This window comes from Xenopus tropicalis, chromosome 4, assembly GCF_000004195.4.
Source record: "Xenopus tropicalis strain Nigerian chromosome 4, UCB_Xtro_10.0, whole genome shotgun sequence".
Lineage (NCBI taxonomy): Eukaryota > Metazoa > Chordata > Amphibia > Anura > Pipidae > Xenopus > Xenopus tropicalis.
Genome location: NC_030680.2, coordinates 2,304,191 through 2,319,777, shown reverse-complemented (window position 1 = coordinate 2,319,777; position 15,587 = coordinate 2,304,191). Strand labels below are relative to the sequence as shown.

At 50.8% G+C, this 15,587-nt stretch overlaps 1 protein-coding gene and 2 non-coding genes across 3 annotated transcripts; all 3 read left to right on the top strand.

Annotated features, from left to right (window-relative positions):
* Positions 1 to 843: 843 nt before the first annotated feature.
* On the top strand, positions 844 to 7,674 carry rps13 (ribosomal protein S13). The gene is given in 6 exon segments (NM_001016602.2): positions 844 to 867; positions 1,645 to 1,693; positions 4,768 to 4,846; positions 5,832 to 6,001; positions 7,222 to 7,322; positions 7,592 to 7,674. Coding segments are annotated over 6 exon segments (456 nt in total). The 5' UTR covers position 844; the 3' UTR covers positions 7,626 to 7,674.
* Positions 5,659 to 5,749, top strand: LOC116410683. Its single transcript, XR_004222587.1, has one exon. It is a non-coding gene; the product is annotated as a small nucleolar RNA SNORD14 (small nucleolar RNA).
* LOC116410682 lies at positions 6,216 to 6,306 on the top strand. Its single transcript, XR_004222586.1, has one exon. It is a non-coding gene; the product is annotated as a small nucleolar RNA SNORD14 (small nucleolar RNA).
* Positions 7,675 to 15,587: the final 7,913 nt, after the last annotated feature.

Here is a 15,587-nt window from a genome sequence, read left to right as displayed (position 1 = left end):
TTTTTGGGGCACAGGGCAGTTATTGGGGTATAGGGCAGTTATTGGGGCACAGGGCAGTTATTGGGGCACAGGGCAGTTATTGGGGTACAGGGGTATCACACAGGGAGGGAATGGGCAGTTATTGGGGTACAGGGCAGTTATTGGGGTACAGGGCAGTTATTGGGGCACAGGGCAGTTATTGGGGCACAGGGCAGTTATTGGGGCACAGGGCAGTTATTGGGGTACAGGGCAGTTTTTGGGGTACAGGGCAGTTTTTGGGGCACAGGGCAGTTATTGGGGCACAGGGCAGTTATTGGGGTACAGGGCAGTTATTGGGGCACAGGGCAGTTTTTGGGGTACAGGGCAGTTATTGGGGTACAGGGGAATACCAGACAGGGAGGCAAATGATGAGGAGAATGGGGCTACAGTATCTGTGATGGAACAAAAATTGCGCTCCAACTCGTCTCTCATTTCTCACAGTAATTAAGCGCAGAATTGAATCTGACGGAACTTTCCGAAGGGGCCGAACTTGAGCAGCAAGTGATCGAATTTGCTGTACGGGGCGGGGCCAGTGGTCCGTCTTAGGGGCGTGGCTACGGGAAGTTTGGCGCATGTGCAGTACTTATATCGCGGCTATTAGGGCGGAGCCCGGGCTAGAAAGCTAAACATGGAATGAGCCATCTGTTCCCGCCCACAATAACTTCTACCCAATCAGAAGCGAGTTTCCTTCCCCAGGCCGAGGCTCGGCACGCAGATATTTCCCTCCCCCCCCCGAACTCCCGCCTTCTCTGAGACGCGCTTCCGGTCTGGGCAGTCATCTTGGTGCCGATCACTTCCGCTCCCTCTTTTCTTTTCCGCCGCCATCATGGGTCGCATGCACGCTCCGGGGTGAGAGCGGGGACCGGGCCCGGGGGGAGGCTCCGGGGGAGCCGGGGGGTGTGAGGGGGACGCGGAGCCGCTGCTGAGGCCTCAGTGCTTCCCGCTGGGTGGGATGGGGGGGCCTTTCCCCGCGTTATGGGCTCCCGGGATGGGCAGGCGCTTCCTCATGGCTGGGGCCCCACATGTCCTTATACCTACAGCCGGGGGTTACCTGCCTACCCAGCATTCCCTACTGCTCTGCCCTATAGGAACCGGCTCTACATGTGGCCTATCGAGTACAGGCCGGGGCCCTGTCATACTCCTACAACTCCCAGCAGCCCCAGTAACCGGCTGGAGTGTAACTATTGCCCTCCCTGCTCATATTGGGGCTGAAGTACAGAGAAGCATGGCGGCATTGGCTCCAGTACTGCCCGCAGCAGCCTCCCTGCTAGATACTGTGTAGCTCTATGTATCTGGGGTTCCTGACCAATAGAAACGTGTGTTGTACATAAATCCCCCATATGTAATAAAAGGCACTAAGTTTGCCCTGGAGCAGTAACCTATGGCAACCAGGGGACCAGTAAATGCTGCCTGCTGATTGGTTACTGCTCCCCAGTGTGTATGATAATGGGCCCCAGTAGCACTCGCTGCCCCAGGGCTGATGGGTAAGGGGTATATGGGCACAGTGGGGGTATTTCCCTTTGCAAGGGAATTGGTAAATACAATGCAGGTATCGGTTGTACTACAACTCCCAGAATCCCCTCCCGGGCTTTGGATCTGACAGTCGCTTGTGCTTTTCTTTTGCAGAAAGGGCCTGTCCCAGTCAGCTCTGCCCTACAGACGCAGTGTGCCCACGGTAAGTGCCATTCCTGGGGGTATCCGGGGTGCTGTGGGGCAGTAATGGGAGCTAGTATGGGGGGGGGTATTTAAGCTGGTGCTGCCCTACAGACGCAGTGTGCCCACGGTAAGTGCCATTCCTGGGGGTATCCGGGGTGCTGTGGGGCAGTAATGGGAGCTAGTATGGGGGGGGTATTTAAGCTGGTGCTGCCCTACAGACGCAGTGTGCCCATGGTAAGTGCCATTCCTGGGGGTATCCGGGGTGCTGTGGGGCAGTAATGGGAGCTAGTATGGGGGGGGGGTATTTAAGCTGTGCTGTGCCTGCTACAGAACGCAGTGTGCCCCACGGCAGAGTGCCATTCCTGGGGGTATCCGGGGTGCTGCTTGGGGCAGTAATGGGAGCTAGTATGGGGGGGGGGTATTTAGCTGGTGCTGCCCTACAGACGCAAGTGTGCCCACGGTAAGTGCGCATTCTGGGTAATCCGGGGTGCTGTGGGGCAGTAAATGGGAGCTAGTATGGGGGGGGTATTTAGCTGGTGTGCCCTACAGACGCAGTGTGGCCCATGGTAAGTGCCATTCCTGGGGGGTATCCGGGTGCTGTGGGGCAGTAATGGAGCTAAGTTGGGGGGGGTATTTAAGCTGGTGCTTGCCGCTACAGACGCAGTGTGCCCACGGTAAGTGCCATTCCTGGGGTATCCGGGGTGCTGTGGGGCAGTAATGGGCTAGTATGGGGGGGGGTATTTAAGCTGGTGCTCAGCCCTACAGACGCAGTGTGCCCACGTTAAGCTTAAGGTAAAAAGTGGCCATTTCCTGGGTGGAATCCGGGGTGCCCTAATCAGAGCGCACATGTGTGCCCATGAGTAAGTGCTATTTCCGGGGCTAACCGGGCTGGGTGGGGGCCAGTAATGGAGCTAGCTATGGCGGCGGGGGTATTTAAGCTGGTGCTGCCCTAACAGACGCATCGTGTGCCCACGGTAGTGCGCCATGACTGGGGAGGTACCGGGGTGCGGTGGGGCAAGGTGAATGGAGCGAGTAGGGGGGAGGGGGGTTAAATTTAAGCCTGTTGCTTGCCCTACAGACCAGGTGTGGCCCAGCGGTAGTGCATTCCTGGGGGTAGCCGAGGTGCTGTGGGCGTAATGGGAGCACTAGTGATGGGGGGGGGGGGGTTATTTAAGCTGGTGGCCGCAGCAGACGTCAGTGTGCCCATGTAAGTGGCCAGTTCCTGGGGGCGGCGGGTTGCCAGTGCAGCCGAGATTACTGTTTGGAATATTTGCCCACAGGGGTGTAATCCCGTGATGCATGGGCAACTTGCATGACAGTGGGCAGGTAATGGGGGCTGGTACGTGGGTAGTGCGTATGGGTTATCTAATGCTGGCGGTGGCTCAATACCAGTGTTAACATGGATCAGCAAGGAAGGTGCCATGAAATCAGTTCGTGCCACTTCTGGTAAGGGGGGCGCACTTGTGCGTGGAGGTCCTACTCGCTTAGCCCGCTCCCACTCCCCGGCTCACAAGTGATGATTTGGTTTCGCAGTCATACGCAGTTTCTACCAGAACAGCGTTCTCCATGCTCGTGGACTGTCACCATTCCTTGGATGTCCTGAGTGAGCGGAATCCAGTGAAATATCTGCCTCGTAGAGTGCTGGGCTAGTCCGGGCCGCCATATCTTACATTGGGTGGCTGAACCACTGGGTGGGGGAGGGCAAGTCCCAATTACAACACGAGTATAACAATCCCGAGGGCTGGGGGGGGGGGCGCAGTCACAGGCCCAATAAATCACTTGAGGGGTTGTAGGAACAGCTCAGTGTTAGACCCAATTTTTGCCCCAAGCCCATTGGTCCCTGCGGCTGCCACTCACTGATACTGTGGGGATGTGGCTTTCCCTGCACTCATCTTGTTGCCTCATTTACATGTGAGGTTACAATAACCTCCCCCCATACTGATCCCCAGCGGCCTCCTTTACTCCCCCCCTCTGTAACTGAACAGCGCGGCGGCTCCTTTTACCCCCCTGTACTGAACTCCTTGGCGGCTACACTTACCCCCCCCCCCGTCACTGACTCCTGGCGGCTCTCTACCCCCCACTGGCTATGACTCCTGGCGGCTCCTCCTAACCCCCCCTGTACTGACCTCACTGGCGGCTCCTTTACCCCCCCCATGTACTCGACGTCCTGGCGCCTACACCCCCCCTGTACTGACTCCTGCGGCTCCTACCCCCCCGTACTGACTCCTGCGGCTCCTAACCCCCCCCCCTGCACAACCTCCTGGCGGCTCCTGTACGCCCCCCCCTGGTACTGACTCCTGCGGCTTCCTTACCCCCCCCCTGTACTGACTCCGGCGGCTCCTTTACACCCCCCCCATGTACTGACTCCTGGCGGCTTCCTTTACCCCCCCCCCGTGGTACTGACTCCCTGGCGCTCTTTACTCCCGTATGACTCCTGGCGTCCTTTACCCCCCCCCCCTGTTACTGACTCTCTTGGCGGCTTCCTTTACCCCCCCCCCTGTATGACTCCTGGCGCTCTTTCACCCCCCTGCTATCTGACTCCTGGCGCTTCCTTTACGCCCCCCCGCCCTGTAGCTGACTCCCTGCGGGCTCCTTCCCCCCTGTCTGACTCCTGGCGGCTCTTTATCCCCCCCCCGTATTTGACTAGCCCGGTCAGGCCGCTCCTATTACCGCCCCCCCTCGTAACTGACTCCGGCGGCTCCTTATACCCCCCGCCTGTATTTGACTCCCCCGCGCGGCTCCTTACGATTTCACCCCCCCCTGTATTGACTGCACAATCACAGGGGCGAGCCTTTACCTTTATCCCCCCCCCCCGTACTGATCCCTGGCGGTCCTTATACCCCCCCCCGGTATGACTGCCCGGCGGCGGCAATTGCCTTAGCCCCTCCTCCGTAGTGACTCCTGGCGGCTCTCCCTTTATATCCCGCCCCCCTTAATTCGAATCCCGGCGGCTCCTTTATCACCCGCCCCCCTGTATGTAGAGTCGTACCCGGGCGGCGTGTCCTTGTGACTCCCCCCAGTAACTGACTTCCTCGGGCGGCAGCTCCTTTGACCCCCCCCTGTATTGACTCCCGGCGACTCCTTACCTTTCAGTGGCTGAAACTGACCTCCGATGATGTCAAGGAGCAGATCTACAAACTGGCCAAGAAGGGTCTGACCCCCTCCCAGATCGGTGAGTTCTTTGGTTTTATCTTGTGCTGAACAGTGTCAAATAATTCTTTCCCCGGCTGAGTTTGGGGCAAGTCTCTCCCCTCCCTGTGGGGCACTGAATATTTATGTAGCTGCACCTATACAGCTTGTTATAGGGAATATACCCCCCACTGTGTGACATGTGCTCAGTCAGTTGGGGGGGGGGGGGGTAAGTAGAAAAGGGGCAGAAACACTGCCTGACCTGCCAGATATAAATATACCTGCGTTATTGTTACACACAGACCTGAGATTGATACTGACCCCCTTAGGCTCACAGTGTCATGCAGCCCTTCCCTCACCTTGTTCTATTGTGTAGTGATGGATTCTGGGAGTTGTAGTTCCTCTGCTTTCCAGAGCTGCTGTCTTTTACACATTATGGAAACTTGAGGAACTTTAAGTCCCAGAATCCATTGCTTTACAGTGGAACGAGGGGAGGGGTTGGCTGACGCTGTGAGCCTAAGGGGGAAGGGAGTTGGTTCCAGTGAGCACAGACAATCTTGGTTTTCTTTCAGTCTGTGTAATAAAGACCCATATTTGATGTCAAAGCTGTATAAAGGGAAAATAAACCCTATTTTGAGTCAGGTGTCCTATACCCTTAATGTATCCGCCATTTGCTTCTGGGGGGGCTCGTTCAGCTTCCTGCCCCCCCTGTAATTAGCCCTTCTCTCTAATCTAAAGGCACGGCCTTGTTTTCCCTGCCCCCCCCGGGTGGGTATAGTGGGGGGTATCGTTGGGTTTGTACAAAGCACTTTGTGGGTGGAGTCTCTCACTTTAGCCCCTCCCCAGTTCTCCAGCTCACAGTGATGATTGGTTTCCAGTCATTCGCAGTTTCTACCAGAAAGTTCTCCTGCTGTTGGACTGTAACCTTCCTTGGATGTCTGAGTGAGCGGAACCAGCGCCCCTGGGAATGTGGACCTGGTACCCCTTAATCCTTCTGACCGCCCCCCCCCCCCCGTTTCTGCCCCCAGGTGTCATCCTCAGGGACTCACATGGTGTTGCCCAAGTTCGCTTTGTGACTGGTAACAAGATCCTGAGGATCCTGAAGTCCAAGGGGTTGGCGCCCGATCTGCCCGAGGATCTCTACCACCTGATCAAGAAAGCCGTAGCCGTGCGTAAGCACCTCGAGAGGAACAGGAAGGTAATTGGCTGCCGCCGGGCATTATCATTGGCTCCCAGTGTGGGGGTTGGGTGGGTGTGTATAGTGGGGTGTAACCCCGCCCCCCAGCCCTGGGTGGTTCTGTACAATTGCCCCCTGCAGCTGTACTGCCTCCCCCTCCTACTTGGGAATTGAATCTCTTTCCAATGGGGGTGCACTTTGTGGGTGGAGTCTCTCGCTTTAGCCCCTCCCCAGCTCACAGTGATGATTGGTTTCCAGTCATTCGCAGTTTCTACCAGAAAGTTCTCCTGCTGTTGGACTGTAACCTTCCTTGGATGTCTGAGTGAGCGGAACCAGCGCCCCTGGGAATGGGACTGGGTTAGACAGGGCCCAATAGGCTCAATAAAGCACTTGGGGGGCTGTAGGAACAGCTTAGTGTTAGACCCATTCTGTGCCCCAAGCCCATTGGTCCCTGCGGCTGCCACTCACTTATACAGGAAGTCAGGTAATGTGGGGTGTGGCTTTCCCTGCACCCACCCCCTTCTGTTCCACATCAGTGCGACTCCTACTGAGTGAACAGATATATTGCTTCATTTTATGGGGCTCCCCTTCTGTGTTATGTGGTCAATAATGTACCCCCTACTGTAAATGATAAGGATATTAGCAGTCACTGAGGGGTTCTGTGCCCCCCATATAAAGGCACAAGGCTGCAGGCTGAGTTATACAGGGAACTCTGAGTATCACTCATGTATTATAAGGGATAATGTACCCCCTACTGTAAATGATAAGGATATTAGCAGTCACTGAGGGGTTCTGTGCCCCCCATATAAAGGCACAAGGCTGCAGGCTGAGTTATACAGGGAACTCTGAGTATCACTCATGTATTATAAGGGATAATGTACCCCCTACTGTAAATGATAAGGATATTAGCAGTCACTGAGAGGTTCTGTGCCCATATAAAGCCCCGGGTGTAATTGCCGGACCCTTTAGTGCTGTTCTTTCCGTAGCTCCGTGTCCCAGAGGTGAGACTGCCGGCGCCGGGGCATTCGCCATGTAGAGCATCGGGCGTCTCTCGCAGGGTTTACTTCCCCTTATGTTTAGTTTGCCGCCAACTCAGCTGTAGGGAAACGCTTTGTGCCCTTCTATCCTATAACCTGATTGGTTGCTATTCTGTGTCATTTACCCCTGGGGGGGGGTAGTTATGTACGTGAGGGGGGGGAATCCGATCCACTTTTTGCCTTTAATTCCCGGTTCCGTTCCAGGACAAGGACGCCAAGTTCCGGCTGATTCTCATTGAGAGCAGGATCCACCGCTTGGCCCGTTACTACAAGACCAGGAGAGTCCTCCCCCCCAACTGGAAGTAGTAAGTGCCGCGGGGGGGCCTATAGGGGGCGTTGGGTTTAGGGCAGAATTACCCCTTTATAGGAGCTTTTACTTTCTATAGGAACCAAGTAAAGCATTGGGGAGACTGTGGGGGGGGCATAATTAGTTCATGGGTGTTTTGGGCTACTTGGGGGCGGAGCCTGGCTCTATTATGTCCCCCTGTAGCTGCCCCCTGAGCCGGGCACCATTGGGACATACAGAAGATTGGCTTTGAGGGTAAAAACTCATCTTTTTGTTTGTTTTTTCCAGCGAGTCCTCCACAGCCTCCGCCCTGGTCGCATAAACTCCTCCTCCTTCCAACTGAACAGAATAAAATGTCTCTGTAAATTCCTTTGCTTTGTCTCTTTCCTGATTGGCTGGGCTCAGCGGGGGGTCGGGGGGGGGGTTTATTAGTGGGACTGTATATCTGTATCTAATGGTGATCATGTGATTGGCCGCAGGTCTCCCAGCAGATTGGGGCCATAGGGCAGATACTGGGAAACTTACAGCTGAATTTTCACCCTTTGATTCCCTCTAGGGGCGGGGTTTGTACCCCTAGATGTCCCAGGCTTAAAGGGCCAGTAACACTATTGCCTGATGTGCGAGGCTGGAACTGTTGCGCTGGGTAGTGTGACTGGCACCAGAGGGGCCTTGGGCCAATGCCATCCTGTGCCACTCACTGCACTGTGGAGCCCTTGGTTCTGCTGACCCAGTGTGTTTCCGCCCCCATCTCTCGGCCAATCATCAGCAAGGTCCCATTGACTCCCTATGGCCCTGGGCTAAACATCTCATTACACTGAGGCAGTGCAGGGGTTACAGGGGCATCGCTACAGGCACAATATGGCCACTTGGGTTTCCAAGGATACGGACTAAGGATGGGCATGGGCAGGTCCTGCCCTATTTCAGCTGGCACTGAGGGTATAGTGGGTATTTGGGCATCCAATGAAAATGTGCTGCTGGTGATTGCTTGGGAGAGACCATTAAAGGGGGGGGGGTTCATCTTAGAGGTAACGGAGTATGATGTCATATTCTGAGAATTTGCAATTGGTCTTCATTTTTTATTTTTAAAGGTAAATTTTATTTACAGACAGGCAAGTTTGCCAAACACATTACAAGGTACATTCTCCTCTGTTATTGGCTCCCTAGCCTGGTATATAGGTTGCAATGACTGACGCATGTTGGGCCGGGCCCAGTTCTGCCTCAATCCACGGGGTCCAAGTCCGGTCGAATTCAGATTGTGTTCCTCTCGTTTCTGAAGTAAGTTTAATTAGAGGGATTCCCTGCTTTGCCCAATGTCTCCATGTTGTGTTGTGTGGCGGCCGGACTCCCGGTACATAGAGATATTCCTGCCATAAAGCAGAGTTTGGTACCGGGTTCTGGAGTCGCTGCTTAGTGTCGGGGCCTCTGGGGCTCCCGGGAGGGAAATGGAAGGAGAACAAATAGGGGGAGTCAGTCGGTACCATAAGAATTCTCTGCCAGTATCTAGCAATGTCCGGGCAGGACTGGATGAAACGGTGAGACATTGGGGCAACAGGGGGGCTGGTTTCCTCCCATTGTATATAGTTTGTGGTGTATACATTGTGTATTACAGGGCGGTCCCTATTTGATATTAAATGATTATAGCCGTTACCGGTTGGTGCCTCCCAGTCCTCAGGTGAGGTGAGTTGGGGGATGTCAACAAGCCATCGGGGTCTAACTGGTTCCAATGGTTTGGGCTTAGAGAGAGGAGACTGTAGATATGGGATACTGATACAGGGGCTTCTGGCTTGGGGGGGGGGGGGGGGGGTGCTCTATACATAGCTGGCTGAGTTCTGCTCTAAGGGAGGGGAATTGGCCAATAAAAGTTGTATCTGTAGAATTGTGCGTTTTTGAGTTGGATATTTGCTCGTAGGGGGGAAAGGTGGGATTTATCAGAAGGTCACAAGGTATTTCAGGTTCTGGGTTGGTTAAAAGATGGACTCCTGTAAGTGTCAGAGAGGTGGAAGATGGGAGTTGCCCCACAATGGGAGCCCAGGAGAGGCAGCGGTGGGTCTTTTTTGTTGAGTTGCAATCCAGTTCCTATCGGGGGCAGAGAGAGTAGTGGGTAATTGTGGGAGATCATTGTTGTGGCGATAGGGGGAACTCACTCATCCCTTCCATTGAGCCCAGAAGGAGAGTCTGAAGGGTCCTGTTTGGGAGGAAGCACCAATGTATAAAGCCCAATTCTCTGTTGTTTGAGAGGGAAGGGATAATAGGGGTTAAACTGTGGGGGACATATTGGCCTAATCTGGGTTGTATTATGATGCCCACATACTAAGAGACCCAATTAAGAGGTACAGTATATCTGCTGCAAGGGGTGGGGGGGGGGGGGGGATGGAATTGTCTAGAGAATAAAGGACCGATTTTTCCAAATTTATTTTGTCCCGAAAAGTCTCCAAATTGATTGAATAGCAAATAAAGATGCATCAGGGTCAGCCAGATATATAAGTAGGTTATCTGCAATCAGCGAGACCTTTTCTACTATTTGGTATGTGAGGCCTTTTATAGATTGGGAATTCCTAATAAGTGGGGGGGGGGGGGGGGGGGGGGGGAAGGTAACTTTTTTGGTAGAACAATGGGGTTTGAGCCCGTGCTACTGCCCAGGAGGTTTGGGCTTTAGCCAGGAAAGCTGGGAGTTTGCCATTTGTATCCCCTATTTCAAAGGTTCACTGGGACTGATATAGGGCGGCCATCTTTGTAAGGGGGGTTTCTTCTGTTTCTAGAGCATTTTTGTCGTGCAGTAGGTTATTGTAGGAGAGAGTGTCTCTCTCTGATTGGCTCAGCTCCTCCTCTGCTTGTCTCACTTGGGTTTTGGTATTATTATGGGCTAGAGCCCCTCTCATAGTCGCCTTGGATGTGTCCCAGACCGTAGCCCAAGCGCCAGGTTCTATGTGCTGATGGGGGGGGGAGGAGCCATCTAAGTGTTAATAACAAAGGGAAGTGATGGGAAATTGGTTGGGGAGAGTGGGGTATTTGGCCAGGGAGAGGCAGTATATCTGGGGTAGTTAATGCCAAGTCTATTCTAGATAGTGATTTGTGGGCTTGTGAGTGACAGGAGAAGCTTTGTTGTGTTAGGGGCTCCATATCCATGTGTCCCGGGGGAGCATAGAGTTGGTGCATTGCCCACGTCTTGTGGGGCTTTGGGTGAGCGTTTAGTCTATTGGGGGATGGGGCTGTACATGGATTAAAATCTATTAGGCAAAGTGGAGCCGGGGGGGATTCAGATATTCATTTTCAGATTCATTATTTGGTGGTGGAACCTAAAGGTTAACCAATGTCTCGGCTCGTACAATCTGATAACTGGTTAGAGACCAACTTGGTGAGTTCGAATTGTAAACGTTCCCTCACTGGGATTGAACCCCCCGGGAGTAAGTGGAACGGCAGGACCAACCCACCCATGGTTCCCGCAGAGCCAGGACTCCTGGAGCGTAAGGACTTCCCAAGGTCTCTTCTGATAACTGAAGACCAAGCTGCGCTGATACTTGGAATTGAGACCAACGTTCCAGTAGAGAATATTTAACAGTGATTGGCGACTATCAGAGTTACTGTTGGCCATTGGATTCATTTAGCAATGGAGGCAGGTAAGTTCAGTAAGGTTGGCAAGTCCTGAATTCCCTTAACCCCACCCTACCCCCCCTGAACTTGGGTGGGCCTCATACCCTGAACATTAAGCGAGTTATGAGGGGTCTTTAGAGGGCAGACTGGGCTCCCAGTTACAGAGCCAGGAAACAGTCCAACCTTGAGCTGAAAATTATTGGGTAGGATGGAGCACGCCAGGAACACTTAATGAATAAAAATATCCTTTATTATAAACTTAAATTAAAACCATATTGTGTAACTCAGACCCCCCAGCTTAACGCGTTTCATGGCTCAAGCGCCACTTCATCAGAAGCTACAAACAGAGTCTCTCCCACGCCAATCCCTTAAATGCACACCTAAGTCCACACCCCCTCATGTGCTATTAACCTCACAGGTACCAAACAATTCCATTAAATGTATTGAAACCAGTTAACCTTTCAAAAATGAAATTAAAGCCCATACGTATAAAGCCATTGAGCTATATTATGCCCTAAAAGTGAAGTTAATTCTATGTGAAACATTTATAAATATACATATATATTAATTGGCCAAGTATTCATCATGTAAAATTTAAAATTTGCGGGTATACATGCCACTCACCCAGTTTATAACTAACCCACCAACACCTAGTGATATAAAAACATGTGCATATCTTAAAACCACAATATGAGTCCATACCTATATGGACATAGAACCATGTTTCACATCAACCATGGGGTTTAATCTATATTAAACATTTATAAATACATATACTAAGTAATCAAATTTGATCATATACAGTTATACAAATGAACAACTCAGTGCTTAAAAGATTAGATTAAGTACAATAACATGATACTATCTGCATCTCTCCATATCTCGATAAAGCCCCTACAATCATAGTACACATACAACAGAAACATATAATAGAAGATAAATAAGTAGTTAATAAGTAACCAGTTAATGAATAATATTAACAGTAACACGAGACCTCCCATTCTCTATTCAGGCCACCAAAGGAGTCTATAGTTCTTAAATAGTAAATCCAGTACACTTCTCTCTCGGATAATTTCTTATCCAATTCTCCCTTTCTAATATCCCGTTTGGGCTTATCAATGATCTGAAAGGTAATGTTACATCTCTTATTATGTTTCTCAATTGCATGTTTAGCTATAGCTGACCTTAGATTGTTCCTATCAATAGCTGACATATGTTCAAGGAATCTGGTGCCCGCTCCCCGAATGGTCTTGCCTACGTATTGGGCTCCACACTCACATGTGGCCAGATATACCACACCCCTTGACTGACAATTAAAGTATTGGGGAATGTTATAAGTAGAGCCTGTATTAGAACTCATAAACATTTTAGATACCTTAATTAGGCTGCACGCTTTGCACCTACTCCTACCGCATTTGTAGGTGCCCTTATAACGCAACCATGCAGACCCCTGATTCTGATATTGATTTTCAGTAAGATATAGGCTTTTTGAGACCCATGAAGCGATATTCCTAGCCCTCTTAAAAATAAATCGGGGTTTCTCATCCAGGACCTTAGATAAATCCGGGTCTTGTAATAACTTACTTAGTATATGTATTTATAAATGTTTAATATAGATTAAACCCCATGGTTGATGTGAAACATGGTTCTATGTCCATATAGGTATGGACTCATATTGTGGTTTTAAGATATGCACATGTTTTTATATCACTAGGTGTTGGTGGGTTAGTTATAAACTGGGTGAGTGGCATGTATACCCGCAAATTTTAAATTTTACATGATGAATACTTGGCCAATTAATATATATGTATATTTATAAATGTTTCACATAGAATTAACTTCACTTTTAGGGCATAATATAGCTCAATGGCTTTATACGTATGGGCTTTAATTTCATTTTTGAAAGGTTAACTGGTTTCAATACATTTAATGGAATTGTTTGGTACCTGTGAGGTTAATAGCACATGAGGGGGTGTGGACTTAGGTGTGCATTTAAGGGATTGGCGTGGGAGAGACTCTGTTTGTAGCTTCTGATGAAGTGGCGCTTGAGCCATGAAACGCGTTAAGCTGGGGGGTCTGAGTTACACAATATGGTTTTAATTTAAGTTTATAATAAAGGATATTTTTATTCATTAAGTGTTCCTGGCGTGCTCCATCCTACCCAATAATTTTTTGCCAATAACTACGCCTGGATCGGCGGCGTTTTTTTGGATGTGCCAGCACGGGACGCTATTGATGCGGAACTACCCGGTGAGTGCTCCCTACGTTGTAAACAACCTTGAGCTGAACATGTAATAACATTGGGCCCATCCATCCGGTAGGTGAGATTGTAGGTGGCCATATGGTTTAGCAAGTGGTACGTTCTGCCCGTTTCTCCAGGGGGGTTAGGCTGTGGGAGGGCACTATACCCCAGTGCAGATCTAGTGTACGACTCAAAGAGAGAGTCTTTAATGGTATCTGGTGTGGGAATTCTGTAGTAGCCGTTCCTGGGGGGGGGGGGGGGGGGTGGTCCCTCTGCAAGAAGCCAAGGGTGGTTCAGGGGGTTGGTGCCCCGTGCCACTTTATTCTGTTGGTAGAAGCCGTATGTGGCTCATACCCCCCCCCCCCCGGGGCGGCTGATCTTGTAGCAAAGCTCGACAGTTCCATGGAGATGGTATGGCAGGGTACAGGGTATTGTAGGGAACATTTGCTTCCCGGAGCCATTTTTTGACAGCTGAGTATGTTGCGCTCTCTTTTTGGAGAGAAGTCTGGAGAGAGAGACATGGAGGCGCCATTAGACAGGCCGGGGCCTCTGAGCTTTGCTGCCTAAGTGCGGAGTCCCAGTCTCTATAATTAAGTAACTTGAGCAGAAAAGGGCGTGGGGGGGGGGGGTCCCTGGTGGAAGAGGCCTAGTGGAACCTTCCCAAGTGGGCCCTTTGTGAGAGTCTCCCCATTGTTGGCCTGAGCGCACTAGATGGGTTTAGTGCAAGTTCAGGGGGCCAATCAGCAAGCACCGTGTTGAAAAACCGTCAGGAGGACTGATTGGTGCTCGGAGCCAATGTTGGTTGTGACCGATCAGGACACCATATTGGACACACCCCCTTATTGGTAGTTTTTTTTTTTTTTTTAACTTCTTTTTTAGTTCAGGAGCTCTCCAGTGTGGAATTGTTGCTGCTAGGGTCCAAATTACCTTAGCAACCAGCTTAGAGTTGCATTGAGAGACTGAAATATGAATAGGAGAGAGTCTGAATAGGAAAGAATAAACACTAACACAACTGGACACTCACAGAGTAATAGTAGTTTGGCTGCCGGGGTCAGTGACCCCTGTTTGAAAGCTGGAAAAGGCCAGACGAAGGCAAATTCAAAAACTGTACTAAGTAAATAATGAAGACCAATTGAAAAGTTGCTTAGACTTGGCCATTCCTTAACCTACTAAAGGTAACACAGAAGCCATAAATGAAATCCAACTCACGGCGGCACCAGGAGCGGCTGCAGTCTCTCTATTGGCCACTAGATGGCAGGAGTGACTAACTTGTTTGTCTTGTTCCTTTCTAACATCTCTGTAGGTAGATTATTTATGATTTTCTGTTATCTTTGTTACTTGGGACATTGTCATGGCAACCGACTTGTTTATGAAAACTGTTTAAAGGGAAACTAAACCCAACCGTAAAGCTGCCCCACTGCGCCCCCTAGTTTTCTATAGAAGTTGATGAAAAACCTAATTACACATGGAAACCAATTCCCCAATGAGAATTCTACTTCATTATAGATGCAAGAGAAGTGACCAATGAGAATGCTGATTCCCTGTGTCAGGCCCCTTGCTGGTACCTTACATATAGAGATAATGATGGCATTTTCCCGTCATTATATGGCACAGGAATCAGACATGGGGATAAAGGGACAGACTTGTTCAGTGCTGGGAAACTGTGCTTATTGCTCCCAACTCCAATTGCAGGAACAGAGAACAGGGAGCCGGATTTACTCACATCAGCTGGGATTCTCATTGGGGGATTCTTTTGCATATTAATTGGCCCTAGAGAGCTGGGAAAGTTTTATTGGGCAATATTGCTTTAAGAATCCAACCCTGATGTTGCTGGACTACAGCTCCCAGCATGCCTCACCCTTCATTATATGTTATATTATTCTGGGATTTGTAGTCCAGTAACAGCTGAGTAAGGTTTGGTTGAGCCGCGCTGTGCCGCAGGGTTTAGTTCCCCTTTAAGGGTAAAGCCCCCTGACACACAATAAGGGTAACAGGCCAGTACCATTCCCCCCATTACTGCAAAACGCTCAGTTGCTGCTGTTCCTCTGTCTGCCACTGTCTACACAAGATTTTTTCCAGGACAGGTACAAATAAACAGACAAAATGCTGAGCCTCTAGTTCAGTTACAACTCCCAGCAACCTTGGGGGGGGTGTGTTTGAGTGTTTCTCATGAATGTGAGGGGGGCGGAGGGTTACAAGGCCATAAAATTCCGCAGCAATTGGAGGATGTGGGGGGACAAGTTGCGGATAATACAAGGGTCTCAGTCCCAGCGGCTGGAGGTTTGCAGGGAGTTCTACCTGATCCAATTACAAAGGAACTGTCAGCGCCGAGTGTACAATGTGTCTGTTGTACCAAGTGCCCCCCCCCTCACTTTATTGCCCCCAAAACTGAAATGAAAGGTGAAGTCTGCGACTCGCACACATTCCTGTTGGCTCAGTTGGAATCTCAGT